The sequence below is a fragment of the Eubalaena glacialis genome, chromosome 10 (genome assembly GCF_028564815.1).
Source record: "Eubalaena glacialis isolate mEubGla1 chromosome 10, mEubGla1.1.hap2.+ XY, whole genome shotgun sequence".
NCBI classification, from domain to species: domain Eukaryota; kingdom Metazoa; phylum Chordata; class Mammalia; order Artiodactyla; family Balaenidae; genus Eubalaena; species Eubalaena glacialis.
The window spans coordinates 13704490-13723805 of record NC_083725.1 but is presented as its reverse complement, the minus strand read 5'-3'; the positions used below and the strand labels follow the sequence as shown (position 1 = coordinate 13723805).

Genomic DNA, 19316 nt, shown 5'->3' with positions numbered 1-19316 from the left:
TCCTTAAACCCTGGCTCTTTGTGTGCTGGGGGTAAGTATTAATAGGATTTCTGGCTCTTTTGAGCGTGCATGATGACAGTAGTAATTCATCTTGATGGTTCAGACCACACTTCTGGGCCCTGTCCCTGTCCCATTGGAAAGGAGGTGTGCCAGCTCTGCAAAGCACACTGAGTAGGCCTGGAGCCAGCCCGCATTTGAGCCTTGACTGTTAAGGACTGTTCTTCTTGCACCTGTGGCCGCCTGGGAGGGCAGCAGCCAGAGTTGCTGTCACTTTAGAAATGGAAGACAGCCTTCAGGACAGCTGGTGAAAAAGATACATGGCATCCAGTTGCCCAAACAGGCGGTAATCCCCACCCACCCAACCTTGTTTAATGCTTCTTCGCTGCAACCTAGGCTTATTTCTGTTTCCTTATTTGTATAGGGAGAAGTTTAGTGTCTTCTCTGGACCCTCAGAAGTGTTTTCTAACTAATTCAGGCAATGATGTGTGTGAAAACTTGGTGCTCAGTGTAAAGCGTGGTGCAGGTGCAGGTGTCCTGTGTGGAGGGCAGCGTGGTCCCTGTCGGTAGGACAGGCGCGTTGTGTCTTTAGAAGGTTGTTGTGCTGCGAGGGGACGAGGCTGTAGGCAGAAGCCCTTGAAACTGTAAAAACCTGCCTTGTGACCGCACGTGTACCTGACGGACAGTAGGTCCATAATGTCTCGTATGAGCACATTGTTCTTAGATGAGGATTCCCGCCCCGCCCCGATTTGCAAACATTCTCTTTCCTATTTCTTCCAGACTTCACTGAGGGTTCCCAAGTTCCTGAGAGGCCCCCCAAACCGTTCCCTCGGAGAATCAACTCTGAACGAAAAGCAGGTAGCTGTCAGCAAGGCACCGCCGCCACCTCACCGCAGCTCTCCAGCGAGATTGAGAGCCTCATGAGTCAGGGGTACTCCTACCAGGACATTCAGAAGGCTCTGGTCATTGCCCACAACAATATTGAAATGGCCAAAAACATCCTCCGGGAATTTGTTTCTATTTCTTCTCCCGCCCATGTAGCCACCTAGCACACCCTCTGCATGCCGCAGCTTAGAGGACCGAGGAGCCGGGAGCTCTTGCTCGAGTAGCACCTAAAAGGGCAAAGAGGTTCCTTTGGAGACTTCACAATGAGGTCTTGCCCTGTGTGGGATATCACATCTGTGGTTCCAAGATTTCAAAGCAGTGGAATGAGAATGGAGCAGCTAGGATGTTTTATTATTTTATTTGTTTTGAGAGTGCATTTGAAGGTGTCCTTCAGTCCCTCCCCACTTGGAGAGAGTGTGGATTTTTATTAAATGGTAGCCTACCTGGGGAACGGTCCAGAAAGCAGTAGGAGAAGCACTGTGCTGTAAATCCTAATTGAGGACTTAAGACTTTCTTAGGTTAAGGATGTGGTTGTGTGCGTCCTGTCTGTCTGTCTGTCTGTGGTTGTGTGTGTCCTGTGATTATAAGATTTACCTGCTGTGTGTGTTAATCCCAGGCAGGGAATTAGCACAAGAGGTTTAATAAGGAATCTTAAAGACTTCCATCAACTGTGGTTTTATACCCAACCCCAGTGTGTATTACAACTCCAACACTCCCCTTTGGCTTGGATTATCATGTGCATAGCTGAAGTCTTGTATTTTTAGAACACCCTCCCTCTGTCCTTTCCTCAGTCTCCTCCTCCCTCCTCCTCCTTGGTGTCTGTCATTGGCAGTGGGCTTGCTATGACCAGCCTTACTGAAGCCGAGCAACCTATAGGATGTTCTTTATTGTGTGTGATGGTGTTGATTTGTTTGGTAGATAGGTGGGAAAAAAGTACTGTTGCTCTATCATTATGGTCCTGTTTGATACTCGCAGCGAACACTGGTCACTCCAAAGCACTGTTTCTATAGGAACATTGAGTCTGTTTTCAAAAAGGTGTTTTAATTATCCTAATTACGTAGTGACTGATTTGAGATAGAGGCCTTCAGATACATTCCACGCCCTCCCCAGAAGATAGTCTGTGGGAGTCAGTTGCCTTGGTGCCAGGTGTGTGTTCTAATGTAGGTCACGAGGTTTTCTACTTAATGGGAAGGAAAAACATTTGTTTCCAGCATGGCTTTCTGGCCCAAATACCATGAAGCTCTTAGGAAGCTCTATTCACATGCTCTTTACCTTGTTGTACATAAAATGCACAAAACAGACAATAAAGATTTATCTCTTCAGTTTTTCTTCCCAGTGAATTTCAGCTTATATGGGTGTCTCCCTTTGAATATGAGCCAGGTGGTATTTTCAGAGGTGATTTTTTTCTTTGCCCTTTAAGGAATGGGGGGAATACCAGCCATGGTAGCACAGCATTCTGCTGATAATGAGCACCAACCCTACCTTGGTGCCACGCTTGCTTTTCTCTTGTGCCTATGGCTTTGGGAATGTAGCACTTCCTTCTTCCTTTCCTTCCCCTTTCTTCTTCATGTTAGATCCTATGCACTCTTTAGTGACTGCATTCCCCACAGTAATTAGACATCACTGGGTGTAATAAATGACTTTACTGCAGGCAGACAACATGTGAAAAGCCCTGCAGCTTGTGCCATTGCCGGTTTGTAAAGAAGACTCAAGAGTCTTGTGTGGGGCACCATTGGTACATTCCTGCAGATACTGCCAAGGCACCACTTGAGTTCAGTTAGTTCTCTGGCCAGAGCCTCTTACTGACTTCCCTAGCAGGGTGTAACCTTCCTCCGTGTCAGAAGCAAGCCTCCTCTTTGATAAATCTACCTTCCTCACAACCTAAATCATGGTTTTGTCATGAGATCCAAAGAGAAATGACTCTCCTTACGCCTGTTTTCTTTCCCATCTTGTCGTCTTTGGACCTAAAACTTTATCTAACTCTTCTCTTGGCTTTCAGCTACTCCTAGGTCTTTTGATTTTCTCCTCTTGCCTCAGAGCCATGTGTATTCCCAGAGGAGATAGTTCAGGGCTTTTTGCTGACTTGCTGTGGTTACCCAGTGTCTCCTCTACATGGCAGAAAATGATACAGCCCCCAACGGGTGCAGGAAGGCCTGAATCGCGATGGAGAGGGCAGAGGAAAGCGGCAGAGAGTAGGAAACAGTAACTAGCATCTCGTTCTCAAAGCCAGCATAGTGTTTCACTTGTGGTAGCATTCAGTTTTGCACTTTGTTTAGATGTTGAAGGCCTAGACCGAGAACTAGAGAAAATGGCAGCAGTTTGCATACCTCTCCACACTGGAATTTTTCCTTGTCTGTAGATACTACCCATAGTCTGAAGCTCTATCAAGAGAACAAAGCACTGGTTCTGCATATCTTTTGCCTTTTCAGAGTGCATCCCAAATCTTCTTTGAAGATTATGTCCTTACTTACATAGGCTAAAGGCAGGTTCATCCTTTCTTTTCATAACTGAATACCCTTGAGGTTTGTCAGGTCAGCCCCCAAACTAGGTGCCAGATCCCTGTGTTGAACGTGGGGATCTAGGTTGAACTAGGTGTGCACCATTGCATGGCTTGGTTCTTAGCTTGTCGGCCATGTATCTGCAGGTGTTCAGGGTCTTAGACCATTCTGTGAGGGGTTTTCTCTTTGGATGCTCTGAGGTCACGCCTGGGTCCATGCCTGAGATTGCCAGGTGAGGCTCAGGAAAGTTTTTGCATGGCTTTTGTTTTGAGGATATTTCCAAAACTTTAATTTCTTAAATTTTCCTTTGACTAAGGCACCAATAACCCATTCTTCGTCCTCCATTTGTATGGCAATTTAAAATTCTTTGGCTCTGCTCTGATTTTAACTAAGATTGCCCTTTCACAAGTGGGCTTTGAATTTCGCCATTTTCGGCAAACACATCCCCTTTCCCGCTCTTAATTACAAATGGTTCCTCCTCTGTTACCTGTCAGGTAAGTAAGGTAAAAACCACTTTGATGTTTTCCTTTTTCTCAAGTGCACTAGGCTTTTCTGTTCAACCTGGTCTCCTGCTTCCCCATGTCTCCCTGGGTTGCTTTACATAGCCTGCCTTGTTGCTGGGTGCCTGCTTTGCAGTACTTAATCAGCTGCACCTGCTGTACTCCTTCCATTAAAGTCAGGAGTTATCAAAGTGGAAAAACCCTGTGGGCTCAATGATATACCTCCCTTTAGGTAAATAATAGATTAGGCAGTTTATCGTCTCAGCATTTATGTGTTAATATTTATATAAATAGTGATATATACCTGTGGATGGCCATTCTCTTCCACTAGCTCTCTCTGTCCCCCAGTGCCACTCTACATATTCTGCCATTCTTCTGTTCTTTTGCTTCCTATACAGACTCTCAACACCAGGACCCAGGGTGTGGGATGGTACTATTAGTATCATTTAGCTGTTTTGTGGATTTAAAAAAAAAAAATTGGGGGGTTGCTATTCCTCACACTTAAAATATTTATTTCCTCTATAGAAAGGTAAAATATATTTTATGGTCCAATCAGCAATCTTACACATGAATTTTTGTATATTTGCTTGCAAAATAGGGACCAGCTATATGTTCTCTTTAACAAGATGTAGACCTTTTTGTGTGTGATCAGCCATGCTGTTAGTGCAGAATATTCTCCTACCTCACATCACGAAAGGCGGAGGGATATAGGCCCTCTTCCCAAACTGTAAGTCCCCCTTCTTGCTGTTGGCCTTTCTGACTCTGCAGTGACCACTGCCCATGGAATAACAGTGTTCTGACCATTGGCTTGGCTCTAACATTGTGTTTGTTCATTCAGCAAGTGTTTATGAGTGATTACCATGAGCCTGAAGCGTCAGCTCTGTGTTCTCCCCTGCCACCACATGGTGGTTTACTGATGTTTAGCGGTTGTACTTGGGCTGTCTAGCATGTGCATTTGGCCCTAAAATAGCCGTTCCCAGTAAGATTGTGCGGGTTATATTCACAGCTCTTTTATGTAGACATTTCCTTATAGAGCTGTCCTGGTTAAAAATCAGTTCAAGACACTCCCATTAACCCCTATCGTCTTCCTATAGGTTTGACAATGTCTGGGAGATTCCTCCATGTAAGTCTCATGGATACCCACCATTTTTATGTGTTTAAGTAGAATCTGTTTGGTGGTAGGTTGGTGTGTTGGCTCAGAGTTGCACAATAGGGCAGTTAAATGTTTAAGTAAAGCATCTGCCTACAGACCCCTTTCCACTCTAGTGCCTTCCTTGATCTTTTTATTGAGCTGCCTGTACCTCTGATCCCCTTTATAAAGAAGTTTTCTTATCACCCTTCTGGGACCTCTCACCATCTCCCATTCTATGTGGAACTTGTTTTCTAATCCTTCAACAACCTTTCAGCTAATCCTATGTCTTAGAAGGGCTGAAGGTGTGCGAGAGGGATGGGCACCTGTTTCTGGGTCCTGATCTTCAACCAGTTGTTTGGTCTCCCAAGAGCCAGGCAGTAACATAGGTTGAACTCAGTCAGTTCTCAAAAATGTCAGCCTGTATCTCTAGGGGTACGGAGCTTAGAGACCGTAGAACTTAGTATGAAAGTCAACACGTTATTATCCTCCTAGACTTTCAGGCCCTAGAAATTCTATCTAAAGTATTCTCAGTTGGCATAAAGCATTACTATTACTACTTTGATCTCAGTCTACATTAGCAGTCTCTCTTTAGAAATGTGTGTAGCCATTTAATGCACGGAGATGGATGCATAGTGGAGGAAGGTCAGGGCTGTATCTTTGACCGTCCTGTTGAGCAATCCTTTGGATGCAAGAAACAGAAGTATTCAAGCAGAAGAAAGGAGGGAATCATAAGGATGCAGGGTATTTCCCACAACCCAGGATAAGCGGTACAGTTGATTCTGCGTGGAGCTGAGAAACTTTGCAGCTAGTCCTTTCTCCTGCTCGTCGGTCTGTTTGTCGGTATGCATGGCCCCAAAATAGGCACCCCAGTCCTCACGACCCCCAGCTCACCATTAAATGGGATCACCATTTTAACAGATTCCCAGCGCCTCTTGGTTCATATTCTCAAGAAAGACTATGATCAGCCCAGCACATTGATCAGGTATCGACCCCCGACTTTGCCGCACAGGGCAGCAGCGGCATGCTGCTTCAGATGGGAAGTAGGGGCAGGGGGAGGTTCTCAGGGAGGAGGGGATAGATACCCTAAAATGCTTTACTCTAGTAGTAAAACTTACCATACTGCTTTTTTGAGAGTGGAAAGGCAGGCATGGGACTATGTCTGGGACTTGGAGGAAATGCTTAGGTTAAAGTTAATTTAGGTTACTGTCTTCTTTGTTTCTTTATTTCCTGTTTTTCTTCCCTTTATGAGTCTTGGCATCCAAGATTTCTTACCTCCCTCTTTAGGACCAGTTTCTCCTGTTCCGGAGCTAGTCTTTTCTTAGGTGACATTTCTTAGCCTTCATTCAGTCTCAGGTTTCTAGCCTTCTTTGATGTCATTTAGAGAGCGGATCACAAATCCACTGTAGCCCCTACGCATGGACTTCTGGGCTCTCTTCAGGTTTTAGTGCTGAGAACATGCTCATTCTATGGGCCCATGGCCTGCCTCCCTCCACGCCCTCCTCCCCACCCTTTTATCTGGTCTCTCCTCTATGAGGGGAGCTCTGCAGTAATATTCTTAGGCAGGCCTTCCGAGGTACCTCAGAAACTACTTTGCCAGTAAGAATTTATAAAGTTGGGACAGTTGCCAGGATATAAATTAGGTATAGATTCCAATTTGGAGAGACTTTTTACTGAGAGCTCTTTAGACAGGATGCATTTGCCCTCCCTGTCCAGTTGCTTCCTTTGTCGTCCTATAGTAAAGCCTTTATTTTTTGGTTTTTTAAAACTGTGCTTCCGCTTGCCTGAATCTTTTGATCTTTCTTATCTCATCCGGGAGCCTGTCCTGTATTATTAAGGCATTTCATAATTACTTATAACTTTTTTAAACTACTGGAGTCATTTGATGTACACAGAAGTAACCTAATAATCCAAAGATATACACAGAGGCCCGTGATGAAGGCTGGGGCCTGCGTGTTTGAAATTCCCTCCTAGGCGCCAGAATTAAGGGGCAGAGGGACAGCAGTGCCACTCGCCTTCACAGAGTTCTAGGAAATCTGGGTTGGTTTCAAAGGCGAGCACCAGTTTTTCTTGGTTCCAGAAAGTAAGCCAGGCGTAAGTGGGGGAAGTCGGGGTGGGGAGAGCGAGGCCTGCCTGGAGGCTCACTCGCAGTTGGCTAGAGAGCATGGTGCCAGAGGGCCAGCTGTTGACTAACAGACTAACAACTGTTTGGAGATCTCGCTGCCCCTTCCCTTGTTCAGTGCTTGAGAAGAACGTGGCTGACCACTCCCTGTGCTTGTAGAGAGCAGAGGCTGAAAGTGAACCTCAGGTCTCCTACTGATTTGGCAGTGGAACAAATCAGCGTTCTGATTGCCCGGCCCCATATTCTCATTCAGTCCCCACAATGAATGTGCGAGGCGCCCTCCCGCAGTTCTCCTTCTACCCCTGGGCCAGTTCGGGAGGCCAGAGGAGTACTGCTCCGTACGTGCTCTCTGAGCCTCCTCAGGCCTTGCGCTGCCTCCTGCTGAAGCCCTGAAGTGGGGTGTGCAGTGTGCCCACGCCCGGCACTCTGACATGGGTGCCGATGTGCCCTTTGTGTCAGTTCCCTCCGCCCTGTCTACCTCTGACCCTGTCCTGGGTGAGGGTGGCCATGCTTTTGGCTGTCTGGAAACTGAAGAGGCAGAGAACTGCTTACAAATCTGTAGACTACGTGTTTTCTCTTCCTTGGCTTCTTCCTTCTGCTGCCTGGGTGAGTGAGCCATGCCCATGAGAGTGGATGCCTCCTCTCCTGACCTGCCCTTCTCAGCATTGTTTTAGTGTCTTGGCCTTGACCTCCTGCTGAAACGTGTGGTAGGGGTGTGGCAGCTATGAGGTACCTCCTACATCTGCTTCCTGGCTGTGGTGACTTGGGATTTTTAACCTTATATATCTTTTTTTTCCTTTATTCAAAACAAAACAATTTTTAGCACACTGAAAAAAAAAAAAAAAGCCAAACATTTTGTGCCTTTCTAAGGCAGCACTGTATCCCAGGCTGCATTTTAGGACTTAATATGGAAATACCAGAGTCTTAGCTCCTCTACCTTGAGTGTCATTAGTCCCTCCGGTCTAGGGGAGAGGAAGTGCTCCGTGCGGCTGGGGAGATGGCCCCCAGGTGCAGCGTATCCGCGGTCCCTTCTCCCTGCCACGGTGCTTAGTTGGAAGGAATGAGCATTGTATCCCAGGATCATTTGGTTGGTTCCAGTCAGAATCTTAGTTATCAGGTTGAATGTTCTGTGTTCAGCAGGAGGAGACAGAACGTTCCACGATTTCCAGACATACTCTGGACCATTTCAAGTGACCCAGCCTCCTGATCCTATTAATGACCCAACTTCATGGAACAGTGTAGGGTGGACCCTCCCGAAAAGGGGAGGTTGTTTGGTTGTTCGTTTTGTCTTGTGTTTTTGCTGGGTCCTGAACTGGCCTAGACCTCCTGCCTCTCCCTTAGACTTGGCTTTCCTTTCATTTGAAAACTTCAGACATAGAGCATTAAGCAACTAGTGCCCTCTGCAGGGGCGAGTTTTCCCCTGGGAAGGGCAGCAAGGACCACGTACCGGAACAGAAGCCTGTCCTCAGTATTGTGGCCACTGTAGGTTTCAACCAAAAAAAAAAAAAAGAAAGAAAGTTTTCTGTATGATGACATTTTACTTATCTCTTTTCCTTTTCTCAGTTCTTCCCTGCCTTTAACTAATAGAGAATTGGGAGATAGAAACAATTCTTTTCAAAGTCCTCCTTATTCAGGATTTTGACATTCTTGGCCTGGGTGGGGCTGGAGAGAACTTGATACTTTTCTCCAGAATGAAGAGTCCCATTTGTATATCAGTGTTAAAAATAAAACAAAATGAAAACTTAGATGAGATTTTTGTGGACTATTTTAAAAATGTGTCATTAATATAAAAAATTATATTAGCAGTATTTAATCATTCTCACCTGTAAAGAATAAAACAGAAGGTAAATATTCTTACAGAGAATAGCAGAGCTTTAAGATTCATTTTCATTTTAAGTCCGTTTTGTTTTGCCAGTGTATTAATGTTTAGAGGTTCTGTTATACTAATGTTATTTATTAATTTTTTTCATTTCCATACACAGTTAACTAAAGAGCTTTTTCAGGCACCCATGTCTGTAAAAAAATATTTTTAAATAAAGTTTCTTTTGTTGTAGCAGACCCGAGTTCTTGGTCATTTGTGGGTTAGGGAGTGATATATTGGGGAGCTATAGGGCCAGATGCCTAGTCGTACCAATTCATCAGCAGAAGTCTGTTTTGCTACCTTGAGGGCAGTCTCAGTGACAGGAGAGGGGCAACAGCTCCTTGCCAGCAGCTCACCAGGCTCTGCAAGCTGCCTAGATAGAGCAGGGCAGCTTTGCTGCTGAGTAGGTTGATTTTCCCCTGAGTTAGAGCTTGAGCCCTCTGCTCAGAAGCAGAGGTAACGCCTGGTCCCTGCTCCCAACTGCAAAGGGTTTTGTGTTCCTTTTTGGTGCAGTTCCAATTCTGGAGGCCCCAGGCTGCTGTGGTACCCATGATGAATAAAAAACAGGGTAAGATTTCTGGGACAATTAAGCTTTATTTTTCATATATATATATACACATATATAAAAAGGAAACAATTTGCAAATTTACAACCTAACAAAACCACATATATATACACACACACGTGCGCACAGACACACGCAGAGACACATACATAGCCCAAAGCTCTAGCCAGGCCCGTTTCTCATCTCCAAGTACCATTCTCCCATTACGGCCTTTCTTCTAAGGTCTAGGCCCATTAGCTCAGGCTGTAGAAGTCTGGTGCTAATATAACTTTATAGCCTTAACCCTCGTAAAGGACAGTCTGGACCTCATCTCCAACCCCTACCCCCAGCATTCAGTCTTACGTGATTCCTTGAGAGGGTAGGGGAGCCAAATGAATGCGGGGGCTCGGGCCCAATCGCCTTAACTCTGGAAAGCGGCGCCCAGCTTCCTTACTGCAGGGACAATGAGATATACCCAGGATACCTTTTAAGGAACGACACCAGGTCCTGACTTCTGCCCAGAGAAAGAAAAGAGTGTCACAAAAGGGACTCCAGAGGCAGGCAGGCAGGCAGGCAACTGCTTCTAGATACTGCTGGGGTCTCTCCAGAACTGGTGTGAGCAACGTACTTCACCAGCAGAGAGAGGCCTGGGCTCACTGCATCCTTACTTCAGTGATACGGCTGAATTATGAAGCCAGCCCTGGAGCAGTGGAGCAGGAAATCAGCTCAAGATAAATAGGCTACCTAATTCGGCTGCTGGTAGAAGACAGGTATTTACATCCATAATATGTGTAAAGAGAAAACAAGTTCTGCAAGAAACTCTCCTATGCGCTTCTGGGATACCGAGGCCCCCTCCTTGGCATGAGCATCCCTCAACAAATTGAGACAGTGGTGGACAGGTCCCTGAAGAGGGGGCCTCCAGGGCCACGTGAGGTCCTTCTCAGGGCAGCTCTGGGCCTAGCCCATGTGCCCGCTGAAATGGGGTCTGCAGGTGAGCTGGAGGGGGATCTTCTCTGTAGTCCACTTTAGAGGCTTTGGTGACCATCCTGAGTGCTGGGGAGGAAGGTGAGCAGGGAACAGGAAATGTTCCAGGTAGGGGAGGGAGCGCCGTGTGGTTCGGTGGGCTAGTGCCTCAGATCGATGTATTTCTCTCCCTAAAGATGGGTGAAGAGCAGAAGTGGGGGGGGTGTTCGGAGACACTGACCAGGGTTTAGGCTGTGAGCGCTAAAAGAGAGGCGGGACCGAAGCCACAGCTGATGAACTAGGTGCAGCCGCCTGGAGGGAAGAAGCCGGGGAGGGGGTGGGGATGGCAAGGCGGGGAATAAGAGATGAGGCCCCCGAATCGCACTGGGCCACACTTCACACCTAGTGACGTGAGCCGCCAGCGCTGTTCAGGAAATGGTGATGGGACGGGGTCTTGCTCTCAGTCCTGGCAGCTACCCTCTCTCAGGGTCCCTCAGCCACCTGCCTGGCCCTACCGTCTGTGCGTGGTGTTAGGAAGGCGAGATGGGGCCGGCTCCCCATCTCCAACAGGGAAGGAGGAAGGATAAAGTTAGTGTTCAGCAACCGCCAGCCCCTGCCGCTCCCAGTGCCTGAAGATGTGTCAGGCTCTGGCCACAGGAACTGCCTCCTACCTGGTCTCCTGGAGCCCTCTTGTCACCGTTGCTGCCCTGAAGGAGGCCCATCTCTTCTGGGAGCTTATCTGACTTAACTTCAACTACAAATTCGCCCTTACGAGACGGGGGCAGCGTGCTGGGAGGAGGGAGGGAGGCAAGAGGTTGGCAACTCGGGGGCAAGGGAAGGGGGGCTGTTGGCAGGGATGTGGGACTGGGTACTGAAGGGCTCTTAGGTGCTCTGGGCCGGCTCAGGGAAGGGCAACAGGGGTGAGAGGGAGGAGGTGTGGTGGATGGAAGCTGGGTAGTGGCGGTGAAGCGGGGAGCGCTCAGACCCAGGGTCCCCCTCCTGCTCCTAACGGCTGAGTGGGCACAGGGGCCAGCAGGGGAACATCCCTTAGGAGGCAACAAGCTGGCAGCGTGAGATGGGGTGGGGCGTGGGGTGCCAGGTGCCGTGCTTACATCTCTTGTTTGCCTGACCGTCCGCACGGCAGCTTGCCCTTCTTGTAGAAGAAATAGAGGACAGCGCCCAGCACAGCCAGGACCAGGACACACACGGTCACGGCCACGATGACCACACCCTTGCTTTCGGGCTCTGTCAGCTTTTTCTCTGTCCCAAAAAGACACCCCGAGTCACTCCCTGCCCCAGGCTGCCATGTTACCATCGCGGCCCCGCCCAGCCCAGGGCTGATGGAAGATGGGCCGCTGATCGCTCTTCTTGACAGGCTGCCCTGGGCTCCCGGTCAGGGCAGAATGAGGCTGCCCTGGCACAGCCCTGCTCCCGGTCCAGCCCGGCTCACCTGTGGAGGTGCTGTTGGCTCTGGCATAGGGACTGACGGTGGAGGTGCTGAGGCTAGTGGTTCTGTTGGAGTCTGGGGTGAAAGAGGTCAAACGGATGGGGGGGGTGGGATAGGAACGTGCCCTGCTTGGGCTTGCCCCCGCCCCACTCTGCAGGACCAAGCCCTTACCCAGCTCCAGGATAATGACAGTGGTGTTTCTGCCCAGGGAGTTGGAGGCCACGCACTCAGCGCCTGTCTCCAACAGCTCTGGGGTCACAAGGACATTCAGGACGCTCAGGACACTCTGCGGATCTTGGTCCTGTTCACTGGCCTACAAGGAAGGAGACGCGGTTCAGGGGTGGGGAGGACGCCGGGTCGTGGCAGCAGAGCCCGCGCAGGGATGGACGAGAGCCTGGGAGGCTGCCATGTGCCTGCTCACCGTGCCATCGACGCTCCAGACGATGCTGGGCCGAGGATGCCCTGATGCTTCACAGGACAGATTCAGCACTGAGTTCTCCTTCACCCACATCTTCCTCTCCCTTAGCGCCATCCACGGGGACCCTGTGGGAGGGCGGGGAAGGGTGAGACAGCAAACTCTGCCAGCCTGCTACCCCCTCCCCACCAGAGCCCCCCAGGGCAGCGGGTGGCTTTGGGTCCCCGAAGAGCTTGAAACCACCCAACTCAAGGTGGCTTCAAGGGGCCGCCCGATCTCTGCCTAGGGCCTCACCGAAAATGGCCACGTTGACGAGCTGGGTGCGGTTCAGGCCGGGAACGCTGGGCACAGATGCCACGCAGCGGTAGCCTCCCCCTGCCTCCCGTTTCAGGTTGCGTAATTGGAGCACAGGCCCCTTTGCCAACACCTTGCCTGTCTGGGGTGAGAGATGGGTCAGAGGTCACTCCTAGGCCCGCCCACCCCACAGCCCCTTGCCCCGGAGACCTGAGCCCACCTGGGTACCTTTTCTCTCAGCCACTGGAACTCAAGGTCCTGGTTACTCTCTGCCTCACAGGTCAGGGTGAGGCTGCTGCCCTCCTGGCTCTCGGGGGCTGCGGGGCTCACCCGGACTTCAGACACATCTGGGGACGCAGCAATCGTGTCAGGCAGGATAGGGCGGAGCAAATTCCCTCTCACCCCAGCCTGGTCCCCCTGTCCTGGGCCCCCAGCCCCTCACAGTTCACCACCAGCTCCTGTTGGTCGCTCAGCAGCGATGCCGTGGTTTCCAAGTCCAGGCCCTGACATTCGTAGAGGCCGCTATGCTCCTTCTGGGCAGGCTCCAAGACCAGGACCCCATTGTCATCGGTCCTCTCTTCCTCCATCTCCCTGGTGCCGAGGTTCTGGGAGAGGACAAAGGCGTGATGAGAGTGCACCTCCAGCCACTCCTGCATGCCCACCTGCACCCAGAGCAGAGGCCCCCGCACCTGCTTGCTGATGCTGAAGTGGGGCGGAGGGTTGCCATCAGCCAAACACCTGATTTCCACGCGGTCCCCCTCCTTCAGCATCCCCTCAGGCTCCACTTCCAGCCACACTCTCTCTGCCGGGTCTGCACAGGCAAAGGGGGCAGCTCTCAGCCCAAGAGCTAGCAGGGCTTTCTGCCAGGCCCAGCCCCGCTGCGAGGGGTCGGTACTCACAGAAAACAGGGACAGTGACCTCCCTAGATTCCTTCATGTGGTTCCCACTGGGCAGCCGATAGCTGAGCTCGCAGTAAAACTGGGCATCTTTGTCCTCCTTGGTCAGCTGTGCCTTCAGAACGCTCCTCAAGGTGTACAGACCACTCGACTCCACGATCTGGGATGACTGGATGTGGACCCCTGGGCAGCGAGGAAGGGGCGAAGGGCTCGGCCTCAGCTCCGCCTCCAACCCCACCCTATGATCTCCTGGGTCGGGGGAATGGCAGGGGAGCCCCTGTAGAGGGCCAGGTACCAATGCCAGCTGCGGCCCTTCGACCCAGCAGTTTCCTGCTCGAAATCTACCCTAGACAAACACACATAGGCACACATACAAGGATGTGTGCAAATACTGCTGCAGGGATTTTAAAAAAAGGAAATGAGAAAACACTCTGGACATCCACTAATGGGAAGGAATGGTTAGCTAGACTATATCATATACACCGTGTGAAATGCCGGCAGTAGGTAAACGATCAGGTAGATCTAAATAGAGTGACCTGGAAAGATTTCCAAGACTTGTTGTCAAAAGGAAACAAGGTTGTGTAACAATGTGTAGCGCACAGTGCCATTCAGATCAGGGTTTCTCGACCTCAGCACCACTGATGTTTGGGGCTGGATATGCCCTGTGCCCTGTAGGATGTTTACAGCATCCCTGGCCTCTACCCACTAGACGCCAGTAGCACCTATCCATTTGCGACAACCAAAAATATTTCCAGACACTGCCAAGTGTTCCGGAGGGGAGCAAAATCACCCCTAGCTGAGAACCACTGATTTAGATAATAATAAAAAAAAAAGCCTATATAGTCCTAGATATATTTACATGTGTGAGTAAGTACCTAGAAGTTGGCTTGAAATCAAGGCTTGTATCAGTGTGAATACATACACACTGATAGCAGAGCTATTTCTGGGAGTGGGTCTGGGGCAGGCAGGAAATTTTCCTTCTAGATTTTCCATAGTTTGAATTCTTATGAGAATATTTTCAAGGATCACTTGTGTACTTAAAAAAAAAGTAAAATAGGGACTTCCCTGGTGGTCCAGTGGTTAAGACTCTGCGCTCCCAATGCAGGGGGCGCGGGTTCGATCCCTGGTCGGGGAACTAAGATCCCGCATGCTGCATGGTGTGGCCAAAAAAAAAAAAGTAAAATAAAATGCAAGGTAGTCCCCATATTGTGCCACAAGCATGACTTTTAAGGGCAGAGAGGACGACTTACGGTTCTTCTCCTCCTTCAGGGACTGGCTGTTCTTGTACCAGGTGACTTGAGGAAGGGGGTACCCATTCCTCCCCACGCAGGTGGCGACCTAAGGAGGACAGGGTGTGAGTCTCCCTGCCTCTGCGACCCCGCCAAGCCCACCTTAGCTCCTGCCTACCCGCTGGCCACCCCGGCAGATCTCACCTCCTCAGGCTCCTCACTGTTCACAGAAATGCCCAAGGCATTGACCTGGATGATTGGCTCCTCCGGAGCTTCTACAAGGGAGAGAAATGGGGAGGGGCATGGGACCACCACTTCCGATGCCCCACGCTGCCCACAAGGCACGGACAGGGCACTCACTGTAGACACGGAGCTGGATGCGGTGGCCCTGGGACCGAGGGCGCTTGCCCTGGCACAGGAAGATGCGCTCGTCGTGGGGGGTGATGCCTGTTAGGGCCAGAGTAGTCCCTTTGTCCTGGAGGCTGAGCCGATTCTGGTACTCCCCAGGTTCGCTCTGGCCCTGGCCCTGACTCACACGGAAGATGAGTGTTGGCTTCTCCTTGTGGACCTAAGGGGAGGTGGCAGGGAGGAGGTGAGCGTCCTGGGGCTACGTGAAGGCCAGAGCCTCCCGCCCCTGCTGCCCTCTCTGGGGCCCAAGCACTCACAGAAAACCAGTCCGCGTGGCTGAAGTTGCCCTGGGAGTGGGAGGGGCCACATTTCAGAAGGGCCGTGCCGCCCACTTCCACCTCCACCAGCTCCGGCTGGGGCCACTCAGCCTCTCCAGGCACACCTGGCAGGGAGGGGGTGGGGGAGGAGCAGTGTCAGCTCCAGCTGCTGTGGGTGTCCACTCACACCCGCTTGCTGCAGCTGCTCTTCCTGCCACTTCGAGGGTCTGAAGGGCACTGTCCTCTCCTACCCCTCAACCACTCTTTACCCCCCAACCCTGGGCCAGCCCTCTCCCGGTTCAAGGGAGTTGGGGATGGACATTTCTGGTCACTGGAGCAGAGACCCTGAGCACCAGGAACGTCCCAGATGAGGCTGGCAGAGGGGCAACCCAGGCTGTGGGCCAAGAGGAAGGCCCCTTTCCTTCCAGGCTCCCTCCTCTCCGGGTGAGCTCAGAGTGTGGGAATGCAAGGCATGTGCCAGGCCAGGGCACACAGGCCCTTTTTGTCCCCACACCCAGAGGAAGACATCTCTACCCTTTGCCCCCCCAAACCCCCTCCCCAAATCCCCCATAAAACCCAAAGGGCAACCCTGGCCAGGAGGCCCTTATTTCATACTCCTTAAGCAGCACCGCCATGAACATCCCACACTCTCAGGGGACCCCATCCTGGGAGTCTTGTGAGTATGGAGGGCTCAGAGTCATGGAGGGGGCCAGAATCTCTCCCCGGGGTCAGGGCAGGGGTCAGGGCAAGGGCCAGGCAGTGGGCAGGAGTGACGTCAGTGGTGCTAGTGTGCTGCCCGCCCTGCGAGGGGGTGATGTCACTCCATACCATCTGGCTGGACTCGGGTGCCTGGGTGGTTGCCCTGGGCTAGCTCCCAGATAACAAGGGCAGATGGAGTGGTCTTCAACCCAGAGCAAAAGCTTCATATCCCTGACTCCGTTTCCCCAGAGCTAGAAGAGCAGGGCCGGGTGGGGCTGGACCTTCTGCAGCGGATGGAGCCCGATTTAGCCCTTTCCCCAGAAGGGATTGGAAGGCAGCAGCCAAGGGTACCCCAGGGACACCGTCGGCATGGGCACGAGGCCATCGAGTTGGGTATTGCCTAGACCTCCCCTTCGCCAGCCAGGCAGCGGCTGGAGCCCGGGAAAGGGAGCCAAGAGAAACAAGCGACACCGTTGCGGGCCATACAAGGGCAGCGTGAACCCGGGAGCGCCAGGCTCCTAGGCAGTTCCAGAGAAAAACTCCGAGGTGCAGGGGCGCATTTGCCGCCTGAACGTGGTCCCATTCCGGGGGGTGTAACAAGTCTGGGGCGCTTCCACTCTGGGAATCCTCGATCCCTCGTCCCTGCCACCTGTGATCCCGTCACCCGGGTAGGCGCGAGGCGACCCACACCGCCCTCCAGTCTTTGCCAACGCCCTGCCGGGGCGGGAGCCGCCGTTCCTCCCCAGCTCGCTCACCTCCAGCCTGGCTCGAAGCCCAGGCGGGAGAGAGAGGGGTCGGCGCACCCCTCCAGCTAAGAAAGCTCCCTTCCCAGCAACAGGCGGGCGCGGGATTCAGGATTTGGGGATGCGCTGTAGAGGCGCCTCCCGCCAAGGCTCCAATCACGGGCCCCTCAGAGAAAGCACCTGAGGAAAAGCTCTCACCAGCGGCCCAAGGGACTCGGCTCCACCCCTTCCCGCTCCAGGCAGCAGCCCCCTCCCCGCCTCCCCAGTTCTGCTCCCGGGCTGGTCTGGAATAGAGGCTGCAAACTGGCTGCAAAGAAGAGTTGCACGCGCGCAACGCGCCGGGTGCCTGGGACCCGGAGAAGAGGAGCGCACGACGCAGCGCAAAGCCCCGGCCCCCGCCGCTATGCCAGCTCTCCTCCCGGGCACGCTCAGCCGAAGACTGCCGGGCCGCGCCGTTGGGGGCGCGGCCCCCCCACCCCCCCCACCAGCGAGCTCACTCACCCGCGGCGCGGCGACAGCAGCAGCAGGCGGCGATCAGGAAGGCGCAGATGAGCCCGGACCGTCCCATGCTTCCCGGCCGGAGAGCGAGAGCCAAGTGAAGGAGCTCGCAGCTGCCGGGGGCTGACGTCAGGGGGGCGGGGGAGGGGGCCAGAGCGCCGAGGCCGGCCCGCCACGCCCCGCGCAGCCCACCCCCCCCACCCCCCCCGCCCCGCGCGCCGCAGCCCTAGGGGGCGGGCCCGGCGCCGAGATGCCCGGAGCTGCGCCGCGGAGCCGCGCGGCGCCGGGGTCGGGGGGGGGGGGCGGTAGGCCGGAGCCTTCCTCCCAGCCCCCAGCTGGGGAACGGAGAGGGGGCGGTGACAGGTGTCTCCGGGCCGGACTGCCTGGCCGAGGCGGCAGCAAGGAGAAGCTGGCCTGGATGCCCGGAGTCCCGCCGGGTCAGACCCCCGCCGCGCTCACTCCTGCTCAGCCCCAGCCAGCCCGTGTAGCCCTGGGGGACCTCCTGGCGGGGCAGCCGCCGAGCGGGTTCTTGGCGTCCCTGATGGGGGCCTCCCTCCCATTTAGGCTCTTCTCCCCGCCTCCTCCTCCACCCCGCCAGACCCCTGCCGCAGAGAAAATCAGGCTTCCCAGAACGATTGCACCACTGCAGCTGCCGCCGGCCTGGCACTGCCCCCAAGCCTGGCAGTCCTGGCAGCTCTGAGGGAAGAACACTGAGCCGGGGCCCGCAGACCCAGAGGTACCTGTACTGGGGAGTGGAGATGGCGTTCTAAGGACTGCCCCTTCAACCCCAGCTCCTGCAAGTCCGTCTTGGACTAGAGGAAGGAGGGAGGGGCTGAATTCATAGGCCCAAGGTTGTCACACTTGTCCAAGCCCAGATCTTGAGAATTCTGCTTCTGCCTTCTTCACTCATTGAGCCCGGCCTGGACTCACTTTCCTCTTGCCTGAATGAAGAAAAGAGGGGGAAGAAAGAGTTAACGGGTGCAAGGTCTCCAGCTTGACCCCCAGCACCTGTTGCTGTTCCTGAGGGTTGAAAGGACCCCCTGCAGCAGGGCTCCGCCCCCTTCCACCAAGCCCCCTAAGCTCACCTATGGCTTAGGGCTCAGCAGCTGGGGGTAGGGGTTTGGAGGAGGAATCAGAACTGACTTCAGGCTGCCCTGCCTGAGCGGGATCTGCCACACAGTGAGGCGAAGGGGACCCTGTAGCTCCTCTTATTCCCAAATCCTGGGTCTTCTGGCCTCTTGAACTAAGGCCCTGGCAAGTGAGACGGTCTTGCCTCATGGAGACCCCAAGCACCCTGGCCCTGGGAAAGGGGTCCACATCAGCGGGGACTCCTTCAACAGGGAGGGTCAAAAGGGGGCCTGGATTTGGGGTAGAGTCCTGTCACCAGGCAGGGCAGCCTTGATGCTGGTTGGGGGAGGAGCAGGGTGAGGCAGCAAATGCCAGAGATGGGCAGGTGACTTGAGAGGATGCTCTGGGATGGCGTTTTGATGACGCGGAAATGACTCTCAAACCACATCAGCCTCTTCTTTCAGAACCTTGCTGACCCCCTCCTCACCTCCATTAGTTTCCAGCCAGAGGCCATGCCAGGCCGGCCAGGCCAGAGGCCTAGAGCCTGGGGGAGGTGGGGAGGGGGAGGGGGAGAAACAAGAGGAGAATGGTGCTTCCCCATCCCCCAGAGTGAAGGTATGGACTGGCCCAGGGCCCAGAATGGAATGGATGCGTTTGTTTGTCTGCAGGGGCAGGAGTGGGAATGGCTGAAGGATGCTGTTTGCCCTGGCAAGCTCAGAGCTGGGCATGCTGCTCTGCTTCCCTGCCCCCACCCCCTTCCCTTCACTTAACACCATTAACTAATCATTCTCCTCTCTCTGGCCTGAAAACAAAGCCAGCTAACCACCAAGGACGGTCAGTTCTTAATTCTTCTTCCGTCCTGA

General features: G+C 52.9%; 2 protein-coding genes across 4 annotated transcripts in view; one reads left to right on the top strand and one right to left on the bottom strand.

Moving 5' to 3' along the window:
* CBL (Cbl proto-oncogene) overlaps positions 1-9039 on the top strand; it is an 89098-nt gene extending 80059 nt beyond the window's left edge. For both annotated transcript variants that reach the window (XM_061203380.1, XM_061203379.1), the window contains one exon: positions 778-9039. In XM_061203380.1, the coding sequence (XP_061059363.1) occupies positions 778-1046 (269 nt within the window). In that variant the 3' untranslated portion in view covers positions 1047-9039. The remainder of the gene's footprint in view (positions 1-777) is intronic.
* Positions 9040-9566: 527 nt separating this feature from the next.
* Positions 9567-17479, bottom strand: MCAM (melanoma cell adhesion molecule). Of its 2 annotated transcripts, XM_061202475.1 has the most exons (16): positions 17389-17479; positions 15446-15570; positions 15141-15348; positions 14985-15055; positions 14802-14889; positions 13555-13734; positions 13345-13466; positions 13098-13260; positions 12884-13002; positions 12656-12797; positions 12368-12489; positions 12118-12259; positions 11950-12021; positions 11612-11759; positions 11171-11288; positions 9567-10690 (listed from the first exon to the last, which is right to left on the bottom strand). In XM_061202475.1, exons 1-16 carry the CDS (start codon positions 17453-17455, stop codon positions 10661-10663), a joined length of 1917 nt encoding a protein of 638 aa, XP_061058458.1. In that variant the 5' UTR covers positions 17456-17479; the 3' UTR covers positions 9567-10660. The 2 variants fall into 2 exon arrangements, with proteins under 2 accessions (XP_061058458.1, XP_061058457.1); XM_061202474.1 differs by lacking the exon at positions 11171-11288 and having other exon boundaries at positions 17389-17469.
* Between the last annotated feature and the right edge of the window lie 1837 nt (positions 17480-19316).

What these genes read in the sequence shown, in the direction of transcription:
- MCAM (XM_061202475.1), bottom strand. Translation starts at nt 17,455, where the DNA reads ATGGGACGGTCCGGGCTCATCTGCGCCTTCCTGATCGCCGCCTGCTGC. An exon ending in GGTCACTGTCCCTGTTTTCT is followed by an intron (nt 13,467 to 13,554) that starts GTGAGTACCGAC and finishes TTGCCTGTGCAG; the next exon opens with ACCCGGCAGAGAGAGTGTGG. An exon ending in AGCCAACAGCACCTCCACAG is followed by an intron (nt 11,760 to 11,949) that starts GTGAGCCGGGCT and finishes TTTTTGGGACAG; the next exon opens with AGAAAAAGCTGACAGAGCCC.